The 18,139-nt window shown below is 39.4% G+C and overlaps 1 protein-coding gene across 1 annotated transcript in view; it reads right to left on the bottom strand.

The window, feature by feature from the left end:
* Positions 1 to 18,139, bottom strand: part of AMPH (amphiphysin) — a 127,084-nt gene that overhangs the window by 42,840 nt on the left and 66,105 nt on the right. The window contains exons 3-6 of the mRNA XM_075142998.1: positions 11,041 to 11,095; positions 4,266 to 4,360; positions 1,549 to 1,644; positions 73 to 180 (exon numbers count right to left, since the gene is read on the bottom strand). Coding sequence (XP_074999099.1) covers positions 73 to 180; positions 1,549 to 1,644; positions 4,266 to 4,360; positions 11,041 to 11,095 — 354 coding nt within the window. The remainder of the gene's footprint in view (positions 1 to 72; positions 181 to 1,548; positions 1,645 to 4,265; positions 4,361 to 11,040; positions 11,096 to 18,139) is intronic.

Genomic DNA, 18,139 nt, shown 5'->3' with positions numbered 1-18,139 from the left:
CAGTCTCTGCACAGAAACAAATGCCACCCAAGCTCCTGATGTCTTCTGCCAGCATCCTTCTTAGTGTGCTACCTTGGTAATTCTGCCCTCGTCTTTTCTTTTTGAGCTCTGCAGGGCTTCTAGATGATGCCTTGCACTGTCGTAGTCCACCAGCTTTCTGCTTCGTTTTGCAATGCGAGTCTGTACAGAGGTAGAAATGAAAGTCAGCACAAATGCTGCTTTTTTAAAAGCTATTTTACATAAGTTGTCATTCAAGTTTTTGATATATTTTTATTTTCCCTCATCTGCCGTTCATATCTGACTTACTATAATATCATACAGGAACATGGGCATGGTAAAAGAGACAAACTAGTCACCTTATTTTAAATAAGGAATCCATTTACAGATGGTTTGAAAGGGTTTTTTGTGGGTGTAGGGCTTACAGGCCTTAGAAGTGAGATATCAATGTTATGCAAGACTTGTCTCATTCTCCAGAATAAGTGGACCTGTTAAACTCATGGTAACACCATCTTTTTCCCTTATATATAGTGTGCAAATTTAATGAATAATTAACGTAATTTTTTTCTAGAGTTGGAAAAATGCTTAAAATATACTTCTCAGTATATTTGCTCTGACACATAACTAAGATAACTGGAATTCTAAGATAACAGGAATTCTAATTTACCTGCTATAATTCTTTTATAACTAAAAAAAAAAAGTCCCTTGATATATACTGAATTTACAAAGCTGTATATTATAAGTAAATTCCACATACTGAGAGGGCATAAGCACGGTTTGATTTATGATCAATTTTGAGACTGAGCATCAGTAATGTTGGGATTTTTTATTTGGTATTAACCCCTGATGTAAACGACAAAGGGGATGACTGTGTGATACCTACTCAATTATAAACCATCACAAAGAATTTCCAGCTATGTTCACAAAATCCCATTCAAATATAAAAGTATCTACCTCTCACCTGTAATGATTCTTTAAGTCCACACTTTTCATTTAGCAACTATGTCCCTGGTCTGTACACTGGACAGGCATCTGGGAGAAGCTAGAACCTGCATAACAGTCCCTCCTGATGTGTATTACAAAATCTTTTTATAACTAATTAAAAGACAGGAACCATGGCTTAGTTAAGAGAAAGATATTTAGATACCCACAGGTGCATCTAGCCAATAATAAAAGGCCTGCCTTTCATCTTGTAATTTGTCTGGCATTTTAACAGCTGAAGAGCTTGATGTGTCCCTGTTGAAGTCAGTGAGAATTATCTCATACCAAATAAATAGCAGCAGGAAAAAAACATTATAAAAGTTTTGTCTACAAAGGCTAATTTACTTCCAAATACTACTGCATGAAAAAAATTTTTGTTCACTTGGAAAATTAGTGCAGCCTGATGTCAGGGATTTACTTACAGAACAACATCTTTTACATTTCAGAAGAGAATGACTTCCACCTCCCCCCCTTTTTTTATTTTTCTTTGCTTGTAATTTCATTTTCTATTTATTTTATGACTCAACAGTAATTTTACAGATTGTCCTTTATAGGAAATCAACACTGTACTTTGATATCAGGAAATTGTCCTAGATATGTATCCAAGGTCAACAATGACCCATCCACCAGTTTTTGATGGAAGTCTTCCCAAAGTTCATCACATTTCTGTAAAGGTAGAAAAGAGATAAATGCACTTAATAGTTTAATTCCACTCCAAACCTAGGAGAAATACAAATTTAATTGGTAAAGATCAATCTTTCTGAAGTTTTAAAATGTTCTTTATGACAATAAATCAGAGTGCATGAAAGGTACATGAAAAGGAATACCTTGACATTACCAGTTTTAATTCACAACAAAAGAAGATTTAACTTAATAACTAGTTTGTGTTTTCATTCTTTCAAACAGTAACTGCTATGTGAAAATAAGGATATTAAGGATTCAAGGTCTTCCTCAGGATTTCAGGTCCCTGAGGGTCAACAACGCAGAATCTGAAGCTGCCCTAGTTCTTACGCCTAAGTATGTTCACTGGTGATGAACCTTCCTTACAGAGAAAAGAAGTACAACTAAAAATAGAAAAGTAAATAAAATAAAGAAAAAGATAAAACAGGTTTCCCATTGATTACAAGGATTTGTAAGCTTAGCTTTGCTTGGTCATTTTTAAAATAAAATCTGTGGCGATCCACTCTAAGAAAGGTCTTTCCATCCCACACTTTTTGTGTCATTAAGGTACATTTGATGAAATGGCCAATGCACAGACAAGACCTCTACCTCGCACTGCTAGAGAACTGCAATTCCAGATCTGCAACATGCCAACCTCAGCAGCCAAAATAAACAAAATCCCCCCCAGGATCTACGGTGCTTTTCCCCAGTCCCCTTTGCAGCGCTGGGGTAGTCACCAGGAGACATCCCTTGCAGTTTTCCGGTTTTTAAGAACATGATAATGCAGCTGATATGACAAGGACCCCGCAGGGAGCAGGATGAGATTCCTTGCCAGAAGCAAATCCTGTTACATAGAGATATAGTGCTCGAGGTCCAGGGTTCTCAATTGAACAAGTCATGTTTAACATGTTTTAAACACTCTGATCCCCCTTTTCTTTGCACATTTCAAAAATCACTGAACTCCCCTCTTTGATGGAGGGAGGCTAAAGGGGCAAACACTGCTTTGCAGGGCTGTTATCCTCACCGGCAAATCCGGAAAGCTACTCCCTAGTGTTTGTTTTATCATGAGCCACTATAGGGCATATTATAAATGCTGTGTGATGCCCGCATTCAGCTCATTCATTTCTTATCCTAACAGAGTCCCTAATGAATTATTACAATCTATTAAGCACGCTTAAAAGAAATATCTCATTTATTAACACAATATTTAATCACAGTGATCTACAGAGCAGCATAACATTAGATTATAACAAGCAACTGCTAGTCTTGTGCATTTGCCTTTGTATCTTGCTGATACATATTTTGGACAAGTTAAAATCAAGGAGGTTTTCTGAAAGCTAATGGGCTCAAAAAACATTGCTGAAGAGTCCTTTAAGCCATCATCTTTCCTACCATACAGAATAAGGTCATTTACGTGGATCCTTTTTGGAATGATCATTTATATCGTGGACTGCACAAATGTATCATTCTTTTTTATTCGAGGTTGAGGGATGCATAAATCTACATTTGTGATTGTATAGGGAAAAAATCAGGAGCAGAAATTTTGTAATGTTGTCCACATGAGTTTCTTATTAAGAAGACACATCTAACATTTATCCCTATATCTAATAGAGATTAAGAGCCAAATGTTGGTCCTTTCATACACAATTACAAATTTCTGAGTCTAAAATCTAATAGTCTACAGACACAAGATGAGGTGCTACAGCAAGATGCAGCAGAAGATCTTCCAGCTGTTTAACCTAAGACAATATAAAAGATATGGTATCTCAACTTATACAGTTTGGAAGTTGAGTGCTTTTAAAATTAAAAACACATCATGTCTTCAGCAGCGGGAAAGGGCAGAGGGAGGCAGCCATAGAGAAGAAAAGCAATCATTACGCAGATTCAGGAAGATGGCTCTGCCTTCCAGTTTCTTGTTAATTATATTATCCAGGAAGCCTTGCAAACTGAATGCCAGGTGGTTAAAAGCTGCATTGATAACTGTTCGCACTTTCTTGTCACCACCAGCACACTTGCTGACAGACTTCCCCCCCAGAATTAAGGCTGTTTACTCTAAGCAGGCAATTCAGATCACCTCCAGTAAAGCTCCTGCAATGTCCTCCAGAAAAGCCTATTTTTCTCTAATCACTGAAGGAACCTCAGAAAGGCTAAAATGAATAGTACCCTGCAGCCTAATTTAGCCTTAAGTTCCACATTCTTGTCAGAGAAAGGTTCCATCAGGTATCCTGTTTAGTGCCACTGGCTCAACAGTTGTTACATAGCACACAAGGATAAGCGGATTTAATAATTTTCAACATTCAGTTGAACTGAGAATCCTGACTGTAAAACCACATGTAAGATACTTTGCACAAACTTGTCAATCAGTTGTTATCAGGAGCAATTCTGCTCACACTGATGTTAACCTCAGTGGGATCTTACATCAGGTAGATCATAAAATAGACATTGCAAATGTGGCATCTGGTCAGCAGGAGGTGCATTTCACAAGATCAATAATTTCTATGCTCAAAAAACAGGATTTAACATACAATGAAGAATTACAGGAAATTTTGGATGTACACTTCTCCTCAACAGCTCAGATTAATCCATTTGCAGCCAAAATACTTTTTTCCTCTTTCCAGATATCTTACCTCTCCAATCATTTTCACATCTTCTCGTCCGTACCAATCTGGCTCATACACTTCATGAAGAGACTCTGTAAGCTTCTTTGAGGCATCTTGCATCCCTGTAATTAGACAGAAGGAGGAACATATAACTGCAAACTACAAGAAACAGTTGCTAAATATCTATATTTTGACCCACATGTACCCACTATACTATTCCATTTAGCATGTTTAGAACATTGTTTCCAAGAGCTGAAACAAAACCTTTGTTTTCACCCACCTCCCCCAGGTTAACAAGACATGTCCCTCACAGAAGGATTAACCCATATTTATATGCAGGAAAAAAGTTTCTATCAGATTAGGGATTCCATTTCCTATTCTGAACTAAACATATCTGAACATGAATAACAACTCGGAGGGTAGTCCTGCCCACTAAAGACATTTAATACCCAACTGAAAGACTAATCACTGAGAAGGCAATCAAATAGAAACGTGCCTTTCGTTATTCTCAGCTCTTCCACCCTACAGAACAGTTTCCTACCTTGTCCGTAATGAGTACCATGCCCACCTGTGTGGAAGAGGAGGCATCTCCAGGGTGGCACGGTTAAAATGGCAGAGATTTATGGGAATTGCTGGCTATAAAAATGGACTTAGGAGAAAAGCTAGAAGGGATCTGTGCTAACCAAAAGTGCTCCCCAGAATGGGGGAGGTTGCACATAGGCAGAACATATCTCAGGATTTCTCCGTTTCCTTGTTTTCAAAGATATTTAAGTCTCAGGAGCTTTCACATGTAAAGTGAGTGGTTAAGAAAAAGAAGCTTGTTATTCTTGTGCCCACAATAATGACGGTGACCGAAAGATAAGCAAATAATGAAGCAAAGGAGTGGCAAGAGCTGAGGCAGTGTCCACAAGTCTAGGGAAAAGAGATACCTGAACCTGGGGAGAGTGCCGTAACGGACCTGGTTTTATGAAGAATGATTATCTTGTATGCGCACCCAGTAGGTTTAGAATATGTGGAGCCCAGCGCTTATTTACAGTTGCAGCAGGGTGGTGTCTACAGAGAAGCGTGCTGAGCCAAACTGCATCAGTCACCTTTGGAGCTCTTGCTACCACAGATGAAACAAGAATGGGGACTATTGATGGTTATCACTCTATAATACACAGAGGAGCTGGTTTAAATGTCAAGTAGTTTCAGTGATATTACAAGAAGGAGCCTAAATTTATCTTCAGTGAGATCAGTTTGACCCCAGTGAATAAATTACTGCCCTCAGTGAAAGCACCAGAGTCTGCCTTTCCGTTTTCATGGAGCACAAATACATTTGATGTTGAACATGGTTCCGAATCCAGTGAAACAAAACTGATCTCACCTAACATGCTAAGAGCAGTTCAGAATCAGTAATTTTAAAATGACAACTTTATTTCAACTTCTTCGCAAAATCTGAAAAACTGCTAATTTTTTTACCTTGCATTAACTTTTTTTTTAAAAAACACATTTTTTCTCCAGCCAAAGTCTGTTTGCTGCAGCACATCTGTGCTGTATTGAAAATATCTCTAGCATGATCTTCAGATTTAACTCCTCACTGGCTGAATTTAGGAATGACATCGATATTTCTGTTTTCTGCACAAGGAAATGTTTAGGAGTAGAAGAGGAGAATTCACTTGAAACTTGACTGTCTAGAAGAGCAGACTTGACCTAGTCAGTAGCTATTCCACCATGCACTCCAAAACACACACTCAAGATACGACAGGAAAATAAATGCAATAATGCACACTTCCTAATATAAAAATGGTGGTCTACGGAATGGGTAGGATAGGAGAAAAGATACTGAAAAAGCTGAAAGTAAATGGCTGTTTTCAGACCTTGGGTTCAAGGGAGGGAATGGCACAGGAGAGGGGGAGAACAAGTACAAAGGAAACCCTGGTGTTCAGACGCTACAAGCTTTCAGCCTTAAATCCAAAGGTGCTGTGCCAAAACAGAATAATTGATCTCCTCAGGGATTGTCTTGGGAGTGCCTTTTAATGACAGAGCTCAGCTCAGAGAATTGGTATAGCACGAGAACTTAAGACACATTTCTTCCTTTTCTCCTTCCTCGTTAACGCTTAGGATAATGTATCAGTAGCTAAGAAAGGGTTCCTGAATGAAGGGGCTTTTTTGCTTAGAATATGCCAGATTACCGTAAAATACAAATGATCTTCACGTATTTTTCCAGGCAGGACTCAATTAAAATCTTTAATGCCACTGCAAATTCATCAACTCAGGAGGTAAGGCAAAACCAGCACAGTATCGCCGTGCTTAAGAAGGCTGCTTCGATCCACTCAGGGCAAACACACAGACTAGGAAGGTTTGCACATCCCTGCTCACGCTTGATCCTTTCTGATACCTGAACTTCTGCCCTTAAGCACGCTGCGTGCTAAAGCTCCCACGTACGTTCCTGTGGCAGGCACGCTAGCACAGCTGCTCGCTAATCCTTCCTGCAGCTTGCATTCAGCTCAGTCACAGACCAGGCTTGGGTAGAGCACCTTTTCCCACGCAGACTTTCTTTTTTAAATACTACAGGACTCAGGCATATATCTGCTTAAGAGAATAAGTAACAGACACAATATCCCACGCTTGAGTCATATCAAAGTTGCACCAACTTTTACACTTGTTTCAGTTCTGAGAATCTGGTAATCCTTCATTCTACCACATTCCTGTAAAAAACATCAAGCAAAGCCAGCTGCAGTGTGAGGCAAGTGGGGCATTACACTACTTGGCTTCCTCCGTCAGGGGCTTCAGTCTGAAATTTCACAGACCAAGATCATCCATCCTACCCCCCTAATACTGCATCTATATTAGCTTTACTGCAATACCCCAAATGAGCACATAGGTAAATACCAACCTGGTAGCTTCCAATTCTTTTTCATGCCTGTGGGCATAAACTTACAATGTCCAATGATTTTTTATCTGTCTGGTTTTCACATAGAATTGTTTCTTATACACTGATACCTTTTATGCATTATTCAGCACTAAAATTAAGAGGATTAGTGACAGCCATAGACTGCAGGCGGTCCTGTCTCTGCTGGTTTTAACTGCTATCACTGAGAAAGAAGAATTGTTTAAAGCAAGTAATTAAAGTACTAAGAAATGTGAAAAGAATTTTTACTGCTGATGAACAGTTAGAAATTTATATTTAATATGAATTGTTTCATTTAGTACCGCTTCTTCTTGGTAATTGGGTCACTTATTTAATAACTACAAATGTCAAAATGATTGAATCGCTTAGGAAAAATGATGCTAAATAATCCACTTACTGAAGTCTGAGGCTCTTGCATGAAATCATTCCTCTTTCTATGGGAAAGAGCCCCTGTCCCTGGAACCCCAAAGGACTCCTGGAGGCCCCCACATGGTAGGGATCCTGGGGGTGGTGCAGAGACATTCCCCTTACAGTGCCCTAGAGATGGCAGAGGGTAGGTGACTCTTTGCCATCACAATTCCAATGTACTCAAGCTCCCATGGAGATTTGAGACTGGCCTGGGACTCCATGTCGGCTGTAGGACTCGTATACTGTGGGGTTTCCTCACTCCCCAGCAGGAAAATCTAGACTGAATCATGGGGAAAATTCCATTTTCCTGATGGAGCAAGGCACCTTGGTCTGGCTTTTGATATTTAATTATCTGAGTGGGGAAGAGAACTTCATGTGAGGTTCTCCAGGGAAATGACTTATCCTGCCATAAGAGTTGTATCTGTTATTGCTAGTTATCCATTAGAGTTTCCACTGGAACAATTCAATCATTTCATAATTCATTACTAAATTTTACAGAAAGATGATGAATAGTTTCATTGCTTCTAAGAAATTACATGATTGATTTTAAGATTTGTGTGACTGGAGGATATGTGCAGTTCTGTCAGTCACAGACTGACAACTAGGCAGCAAAACTGCTTACAGACCTCCAAAACCGCCCCTTCCCTTCCTGTAGACCAGTTACTATTTCTCACTGCCTTAAGTCACCTGAAAAGTGTGGTGCTTCTTTTTCATGATGCAGGATTCCTTTTCACCTCTGCCACCTTGCCACCTGTGTGCAGATCCAGGTCTGTATCTCCCCATCTGCACTGGTACTTGCAAAGAGCTCAGAGTAAAGAATGGGAGGCTGATTTAGGATTGCTTTAACAATTGGCCCATAAAACCATTCAAGTCACCTACAGCTCTCAAAAGCTTAACAAAATAAATCATGAAGTAGAGAACCCAGACAGACGTTGCCAAGGAGACTGGAAGAGACAGAATACTGAGGCATGAGATGATTATAGCTATGGGGAAGAGTACACAGTCTCGTCAGTACAAACACCACTGATACATAGCAGACGTTAAACTATCATGCAGGTGAAATAAAACAGCACGTAAAAGCCATTCACAAGTTCAACAGCTTTCAACAGCTTTATGACATGGTTCCTCCGAGTCCTTGTGTAACCAGCAGTCTGAATACAGCAAAAATTGTTTTATTTTAAGAATGTGTGATACCAAACCTCAAACTGTCAAGTATATTAAAATGAAGGGATAGAGGGTCATAAGAAGGCTCAATTGACCATTCCTTGCTTAAATCATGCCCAGATCTCGTACTTCCAACTTCCAATATCCAGTCACTCATGCAGCAAAATGAAACTTATTACTGGGGTTCACTACACACCAGCTTCATTAAATGCTTTTAAAGTTAGATATCTCGCCAATTCCTGAAACCCTTTAAAATGAACGGCTTTCCTCACACCTGTAAGAGTACAAGGATGTCAAGTGCATTATTTTCCAATGATATGACCAACGTTTTTCCCTGCAAAATGGGCCCCTGATGACAGCATGCCTCCAAGGCTCAGATGTCCCTAGGTGCAGAAATCCCACTCCAGTGCCTAAATTCAGGGGTTCCCATGCTTTTGTGCATAGCCACCCCAAAATGTTTTTACAATGGCAGTCCTTCAAAGAATAGCAACAAAGAGGCTGTAGCAGTTGCTGGATTTGCTTTTGCCATTCAAAATCTGGAAGGGCCTTTGACACTGCTGAGCTAGTCAGCTTTGGGGAAGCCCCAGCTGGAGCTGTGTTTGTGGACTACCGTCTTGGGCTGTCCTCCTACTCCACAGCATGAAGGTGTGCCACCATGCCATCCATGTGCCAAAGATGCCCACTGGTGACTTGTTGGCTTTGGAGAATAACATTTTTCAGGCTTTCATGAGCTGCTTATGACTGAGTCTTTTTTAAGACATGAAGATACTGAAGTGTTAGCAAACACTTTTCATTCTCAGTAAGAAAGTCCATCCAAATTATTTTCAAATATGGACTTAAAAGCTGCAACAAGAGAAAGATGCTGAACAGAAAAGCACGGCTAAAAAGGCAAAACTTGCACAATGAAAAATTTCATGCCAAGTTAAAACCAAAACTCGGTGAAAAGAGTAGCCCACTAGACAGTAAACCAGCAAATGCACAAAGTACTAGGAAAAGTAGAGAGAGAAAGAGAGAGAAAGAAAATGAAACATGGAGAGGAGGATTGTTGTCACCAACAGGGAAATCAAAGCAGTATGTAAACAGTCAGCCTACGTGACAGAGAAGCCATCTGGCCAACAAACAGCCTCATCACGCTGCTTCTGAGTATCCATCTGATAATGGGTATGGGGAAGGGATGACTGAAAAATGAGAAAATGAAATCAGCATCCAATGGGTCCCAAAAAAACGACCGATGCTGAAATTTCGTCTAAGAACAAAAGACATTGTTCAAATCCCTACAAGGCAAAATACTTCTTGTCTGGTACAGGATTTTCCTTGCCCAGCCCATCCAGCAAACAATAGATGGTCAAAGACATTAAGCTACTGCTTTGTTCCCCATTTTACAATTCCCATCAAAAAGAGGTTTCTTCCCCACCTGTCAACAGCTGCTGAAGCTTTATTATGACATAGTGATTTCCAGGGATGTTAATACTAGTTTGTAACATTTTCCCTAGTGGACTGGAGCCAGATCAAAAATATATACACATATATATACACACATATATATATTTATCACATATATATATATATTTATCTCAAGAAGCCATTACTGTCTCTCTGTCAGTCACCAACTCTTATTCCCTTCCCTTTAGCACCTGGTCTCCAACTCCTCCAAAGAGAGGCGGCATGAGAAAGAGAACCCTTTGTGTATGGTGCTAAGTTGTGCGTGCTGGATTTACAAATGTCCGATAGGATTTAAATAGCTGTTTACTTAATCTCTGATATTTAAGTGCTGATCAGTGAGCTTCTGCTACTTGGATTTTCAATGTAGTATCGAAAGAAATCACATTTGATTTTTAAACTTTAAAAAAATGGATTAAACAGGCAGAAATACATAAAAAATCATGTTATCACAGGGGGTGTGGTTTTGGAGGGAGAAGATCATCATCCAGCTAGTAATACCTGGAAATGTTACAGTTGTGAATGTCAAGCAATCCCTTGCCTTGCATGGGGTATTTCATATTCTAGCATTTGCAAAGACAAGTAACAAGATGTATAGATTTTGTGGATGCTCAAAATGCATGCAACGTGAGAATCTGGGCAGCAGTCCTGCACACAAAGGACAGCCAAGGATAAGCTGTGCATGCAAGACTGTACACACATGTGTTGACATTGAAGGTGCAGAATCCCTAACAACAGGCTAAAAAGCCTGTGCCAGATTCAAAGCAGAAATGTGGACTACTAGTGACAAAACCAATATTGCTTGTAGTTGTCTTTGTATACTTTAAACAAGCCTACTTGTCTCAAATTTTAAAAAAGTTTCCTTTATGAAAACATGACGTAAAACCTAAAAATCACCTTTGATGGCTGCTAAATATCCTCTCAGTTCTCTCTGGAGCCTGGAGCCCTCTGCCTGGAAAAGAAGAAACAAAAAAAAGCAAGGAAGTGAAAACACATTTCAGTTATGTTATTGAAAACACATTTCAGTTATATTTTATGCCTTAAAACATGCATACAGTGTGTCAAACTTAACAACAAAAAGCAATTTCAGGAGCTATCTGATGAATAGTGTCACATGTTGCAAGCATGCACAGGTTCATCCAGAAAAGGAGGCCTGGCTAAGATGCTATGCATAGTGTACTCCCTAGGCTAAAATTTCTGGTTTTATTTTATCAGTCATCTGGACACGGAAGAATTCCAACCAAAGAAAGACAGGTATATTTTAAGGCCACGGTCCAGTTCAAGTCAGCCTGGCCAATGTCCTGACCTGAAACACAAAGAAGTATAATCACCTCCACTTGCAACCACTCAAATGAGGCCAGTCTAGACTTGCAGAAAATCCATGCCCTTCTATAAATAGCTTACTACTTTTGCAAACATTTTTCCCAGTATTTTAACATTTTAATATTTTGCAAGCAAATAACTGCCAAGAAACAATAGCATTAGTTATTTTGTTTAGCTTGGCTAATGCATCTTGCAGCCTGCTGTGAAATCTCAACTGCTTCTTTGGCAAACACATCAAAATGATCTTTCTTTATCTTATACCAACAGCCTTTGAAAAACTCAGAATAGACAAAACAAAATGGGTTGCTTTACTTTATCTCTGACCGTATCACAAGTTGGACTTCACAGCTCTTAGGATTTGCAATAAAATCTAGGCTACACTATAGCACATACTTTATTGTTAACAGGCTGTTGTCCAGGACACCTTCAATAGCCTGAAGATTTTGGAAACAATCCACATTTATCGGTTCCCAATATCTTTCAAATTATTTATTTAAGCAGTTGGAAACTATAGGAATATCAGCTTGCAGTCACATTTTCTCACATACAGCTACACCATATGGAAAAATCAGCTGCAAGATATGACTGACTGCTTTGGAGTTTTTCTTATATTTTTCATGTGAAAGTTAGACCCCAAAAGGCTGCATGTGTGAATACTTTAGAAGGCAGAGTCTTGACTGGTATAAGCTATTGTAACTCCACTTAAGTCAAAGGACTTCTGATGTCAGTAAAGGATTTGCCATCAGCAGCAGCGATGTTCAGAGCATTCAGACACAGAGGATCATGAGAAATTCAGGTTGAAAGGGACCGTCTGGAGCTTAGAATCCATCTACCTGCAGACATGTTAAATCCAAACAGTGGTTCTCAAAAAATACTCACTTGCCTCCCCAGTACACACATTTACAGATTACATCCACCAAATTCACTTGCCTCTCCCAGCTCCCTGCAGGGAACTGGAGGCTTTTAGAACTGGATCAAAAACCTCAAAATTGCAATGCACCATAAGAAGAGAATAAGTGTTTTAAGGTCCTGGAAATACTAAAGGATTTAGAAGGTAAAAATGCCTCAGTGGGCAGACTGAATTCACTTTATGGATTCAGTGAACAGAAAGTTGCTTTTGCACTAATTTGATTTGAAGCAAAACTCCTTTTTGAACCTAAATCCATTAATCAACTAAATTCTAAGCACAGGAATAGACCCACCAGGGTGATATCTGAGAAGCTGCTGAGTAACAGCAAGAGCACAACAGCACTCAGACCACCAATCTGTCTCTGGTTTGGGACCATATTTGATGCTCCAAGGAAAAGCAAATACTTCCCTTGCTTCAGGATCAAAATTACATATCAAAGCAGGAGCCAGACAGGCAACAGTTGAGTAATCAGTGGATTAAACCTCAGGCTTAATTACTTACAACACAATAAAGTTGAGAAAGTTCTTCAAGTAGTGGTAGCTTGATGTTATGACCCTTAAGAAAATATATACATGTACATCTTCATACTGTTTAGTAAAAAGTACCACCCTAACGCATCATAAAACACATTTTATCATCTTACATAACACGGTAGCATCCTAACACACCTCAGAAGCTTTTTTCTACTTCTTTCCGTCCTAGAACGGGAGGTAGAGAGATGACAGAAGTTAGCTTTCCACGAAACATTAAGTGAACAACACTGCCACGGAGGAAAGGAGATTGAACCCGGGCACAGAATTTCTCTAAGATCTGAAGAGGAGTATCGGTAAACATGCAGCAGAAAGAGGAGGGAAGTTCCCCTTTTATGCATGCCAGTCTCCTGCTGGGAGGATCCCTTGTACTCTGAGAAGCTACATGAAGGTGTAGAAATTGTCTTTCCAATTCATATCTTCTTTGGCCTGAGCGCTAGTATAGCATCGTAGCTTGCAGTGAAAATTGGAAGTAGATACTCACAGCAACTCAATTCTTCATCATGGTCCAGCTGAACAGGTGCGCATACAATAACAATTTTTAGTTATTGAAGAATTTCTGAGGTTTCAGAAGCAACAAACTGCAGCTGGATAGCTCAGAACCCTGTCAGCTGTCCTCATGTCCAGTAAAAGGCCTATATTTACTCGCACACGTGCCATTTTGTCACTAACTAGCACACCACAAATGGCATGTCAGGGACACACATTGCTCAAACACCGTATTTATAACTGTACTGCTATGTAGTTTTATGACTGGTAGCCTAAACCACTATGAGATCTATTGTGGCTGGTTAGCGCCGTGAGTCTTCAGCAACCGCTGCTCAGGAAAACGTGGAAGAAAAAGTCAAAGCAGTAAAGCATGATGCAAATATTTTGCCATGTATGTTGTTATGAATTCCGACAATTCATTCAAAAGAATAATTTTAGCATGAATCTCCCTCAGTCTAGGTTATTAACAGGCCACAAATGACTGAAATATCTAAGCAGTATAGAGCCATATGAATTTTTCCTCATTAGCAAACATCGTATGACACGTGACATTAAAGCACCCATGGGCAAGGGCCAGCTCCCATTGAATTCGAGAGCAAATCTCTCAGTTTCAGTGGCAACAGAATTAGACCTTTCTATAAAATACCAGAAATAAAAATTTGCATCAGAAGTCCTCAGCCCTGTGAATTATGCAAAATGTGTCTCTGGTCTACACATTTTGCTATAGTAAACTCACTATTAGTGAAGGTAGATACACTTTTTTCACCTAACAGACTAATTAATATTCACGGGATGAAAAGACTGCGTTGCTGGCTCCGCACACCTTGCAAACCATAGCAAACCATAGTGGTTTTAAAAAGCACTGTTTTTAAGATTGCCACATATTTAATATTCCCCCTTCTCAAGGCTTACTGATACACTTTTTCTCCTTTCTGATCTATCAGATGAAAGCATCTGGTGGCTCTGAAACCGCTGCTCCAAGTATCTTCATTAAGGCCATCAATTCTGTTAATTGAGATGCAACTTCTTGAAGGAGAATGAAAAATAGGTGTCATTTTGCAGATGTGCTCCTCTGAAATGAGATTTCCCAAGAGAGCACTGACGCTTCCTTTATAATTTCATAATTTCTTTTATTTGTTCTACATGAGGCAGCAAAATGAGTCAGAGTTTCATAATATGCAAGAAAACTCCAGAGAGAAATCTCAATAGCATACTTAATAGCAAATTTCCCACAATCAGGTTGTTTGATAACAGCAGACTCTCAGCGGGCTCCAGCACAAGAAATCACTACTCTTAGCTCACCTGGTCAAACTCAACATACAAATTTCCAGAAATCTGTCAGGCAATCTTGTTAAACTGCACATAAGAGCAAGGGAGGCTTGCTGACAACCCAAACCAACATCCCTCACTAGGAAAATTGACAGTTCTCCACGGCGATGTCCCAAACAGCAACTAGTTACTCTGAACGCTGTAGCATACAGTCAGTGCTGCTGTCATCTCCCCTTTTCTACTCTCTGGTCTTAGTACACGGTCAGTGTTATGTAGCCAGTAAAGACACGTGCACCCCGTGAGATAAGGAGGCTCAGTGTTTCAGGATCTTGTCATCTACAGCCACAGGTCTTACACGCCTTTACAGCAGCATTAAGCCCCTACCAGTAATTCTTGTGTATGGTTAGTTTTGGGTTTCTTTTTAAAGAATACTATTTAAGCATGTCTTAGCACTGGAATTAAGACAAAGAGAGCCACAGCACAGTTGGCTGGAAGACTGATGAGACCTACAAAAACTTAATGACTAAAATGATAAAAAACATGGTTTGTGTCTTACCACCTTTTGCTTCCTGATGCGTCAGAAAAATCGTTGCTTCCACTCAGAAATTAAAGGCCACCTTGCCTCCATGAAAGTTGGAATAGGATGACCTATTTGCCAGGCATCATTTATTCACAGCTTTCCAGGAAGAGTTTGATTTTTCTATCGTGTCACATACAGGCCGTAAACACAATACGTCTTTACAGAAAAGGCCAGCACAGCGTGTGCTTGATACCAAAACCAAATAAATCACTCAACTTTAGCGAGAGTCAAGAGCACTGTCAATGCTGAACCCTGAGCATAGGTTAATTAATAACCCCCATACAAATGCAAACCAGATAATTATTAATGCAGCTCTAAGTCTGAAACTGAAATTCTGTCATTCCATCACTAAGACATCAGGGAAATAACTCAAAAGAAAGTGGTTTTTGTATCACCTGGAAGACATCCTTTATTGTAATGTGCAGTTATTAGCCGCAATGTAAAGCAGCACTGTCTCTCTGTTTGCAAACGCTTTAAGTAGTATTTACTGATAGGTATTTTAGGGAACTCAGAAGTATGAATGCAAAGGACTATTGCATTAAGTGAAGCTTAACAAAATAAGAGGCTATTGGGACAAATGCATAATTCAGTATGAAATATATCTGCGTACTAGAGTACCCTATTTTACCATTTCTCAGTCTCCTTATAGTCCCTAGTACTGTCTCCCAAATTTTGGAATCTTTTTCTTAAAGAAATACTTTTCTTCTTTTCTCTTTCTACAAGCTGTAAAAAACTTGGGTTTTGAATTATTTGTCTAGTGCATCCTTTGAAAAAAGTTGAGTTTGCAACCTTCTCTGGAAACACAGGTTTTTGGCATCCCAGTACCTACCAGGACAGCACCAAATTTGTGGTCCAGCCACTATGAAGGCTCAAGATCAAGAATGTCATTGTGTGGTTATTAAGTAACACGGTGAGTTGAAGTAAACTGCATCAAAACAAACAGGCTCCTCAGACAATTTGGGCTAATCCAAAAAGTATGAACTCTAAAGGTAAGACCAGAGGGCTCTGCCCCACATTAGTGGTGACCCCCAGTAGTCAGGTGAGAAAGCTCTGTGCCTGCAGTGATGCTTAACTAACCCTTTTACTGAACCAATGGTCTCTGTTTCAGATGAGGACTGAACAGAAAAAACAGAAAGTCCTCCTTAAATGAAATCCCAACCTTCTTGCTTCACAGCTAAACATCTCCCTCCCCAAGCTAGGATCCTACCTTCGTTACCTATTACATCTTCTTACAAGCATACTCAGGTCCTCAAAGTAGGGCCCAGACTAATGGTTTTAATGAAAATTTGGGGTGTGCAAAGACAGCACATGCAGAGTCTACAAGTTTATGCCTAAAAGTAATCTATACATATTAAATGTCAAGCTAGACTTTCTGAATATGTACTTGGCCTCTGTTTATGCCTATAGCTGCATATCCATAACTATATTTTTAAATAACATATATAAGCTATGTATTAACAGGTCTGATAGAAAACTGTCCAGAACTGTTTGTTCATGTTCAGTCCATGTGTTAATCCCAGAGCTGGGCTACGTCAACTATTCCCAGGACCGGTTATCCCAAAGGGCTCCTGAAGAAACATACCAGTCTGCTTTAAAAATAGTCAGAAATAACTTGATCATTCAACTGCACTGCCCAGGAGAAAAGAATTAGCACAGTTACTAAAGCTGCAGAGGCGTAATAGCTTAAATCCAAGGGGCAATCAAAACCAGCCCAGTGTGATAACAGTTTAGACTTTACATTTGGAGCAATCAATAGGGAGAATCAAAAAAGCAAAGCATCAGATCAGCGCGCTCTCCTTTGAACTGAGGAATTAGTTGGAATGGATACAGGCTGTTCCTGCAGAGGTAATTCTGTAGCACAAAATAGAGGACCTCACCTTCCTGGGTATCCTGACTGATTGGAAATTAGTGAGGTTGAGATGAGATTTAACGGCACACTACGTCTCTTCTAATTCTCAGACATAAGGTAATTATTAAACATACATTTCAGGATGAAATGGTAATCAGCAGAGAACTCCCTCCCACAGCCCCCAAAATACTTTGCACATTATATTGCTTCTATTTAGCTTAGTGGTCATCCAATATCTGAAGTATGCTTTGGGACTGCCCAACAGTGCAACAACAGTACTTGACATTTTACTTTATTCTGTTGTGGGTGGCTGCTTTTGTAGTAGCAACTGGTATACCTGTGTGTACATATACAATCACAATGGTTTTAAATATTAAAATATATTTTAGTTGTAGTCTGTAAAATAAAAGAAGTCTCATATCTACATATGTAAAAATAATGAGATGTAAATATGCATAGACATGAAATAGAATATTGATCTCTTAAAAAAATGAAGCAAGCACTGTGAGTCATTAAAATATACTTGGGGATAAGGGAATTGCTACTTTACTTCCTGTCAAAAAAAAAAGAAATTGTAAGATACAGTTGCTTGAACAACAGAACAGAGATGGAATTTCAGGTAAAACCCCAATGGACTTCATGATATTTTCACAGCGGAGAGAAATATGCAGGAATTGTCTCTTTTTTCCCCCTCTCTGAACTTCAGGGTCGATTAAAAGGCTGAGCACATCCACAATTAGCTGTGCAGAGAGAAACATCTAAGCCTCAAGAAATTTCTTGCAATACACTGAATATCTGTGTCATACATGAGTTTATATATGTTTTGTTTGTTCCACAAGTTTTGATTTAGAGTTTCCAGTTTACAACTTAAGTGGAAGGTGAATAACAGCTGTATTCACTGTTAAAAATCAAAATGTTTTTCCTGTTGGTTTCAGCTGCAGCAGCTCATTGCTTCAGATAGGGAAAGTCCTGAGGCTCTGCAAAGCCACTGTGCTCTGTTCTCTCCAGACATGAGATGACTCAGTTTCTCCATGGTGATTCATCTG

Source organism: Calonectris borealis, chromosome 2 (genome assembly GCF_964195595.1).
Source record: "Calonectris borealis chromosome 2, bCalBor7.hap1.2, whole genome shotgun sequence".
NCBI lineage: Eukaryota > Metazoa > Chordata > Aves > Procellariiformes > Procellariidae > Calonectris > Calonectris borealis.
This window is presented reverse-complemented; position numbering and strand designations above follow the sequence as displayed.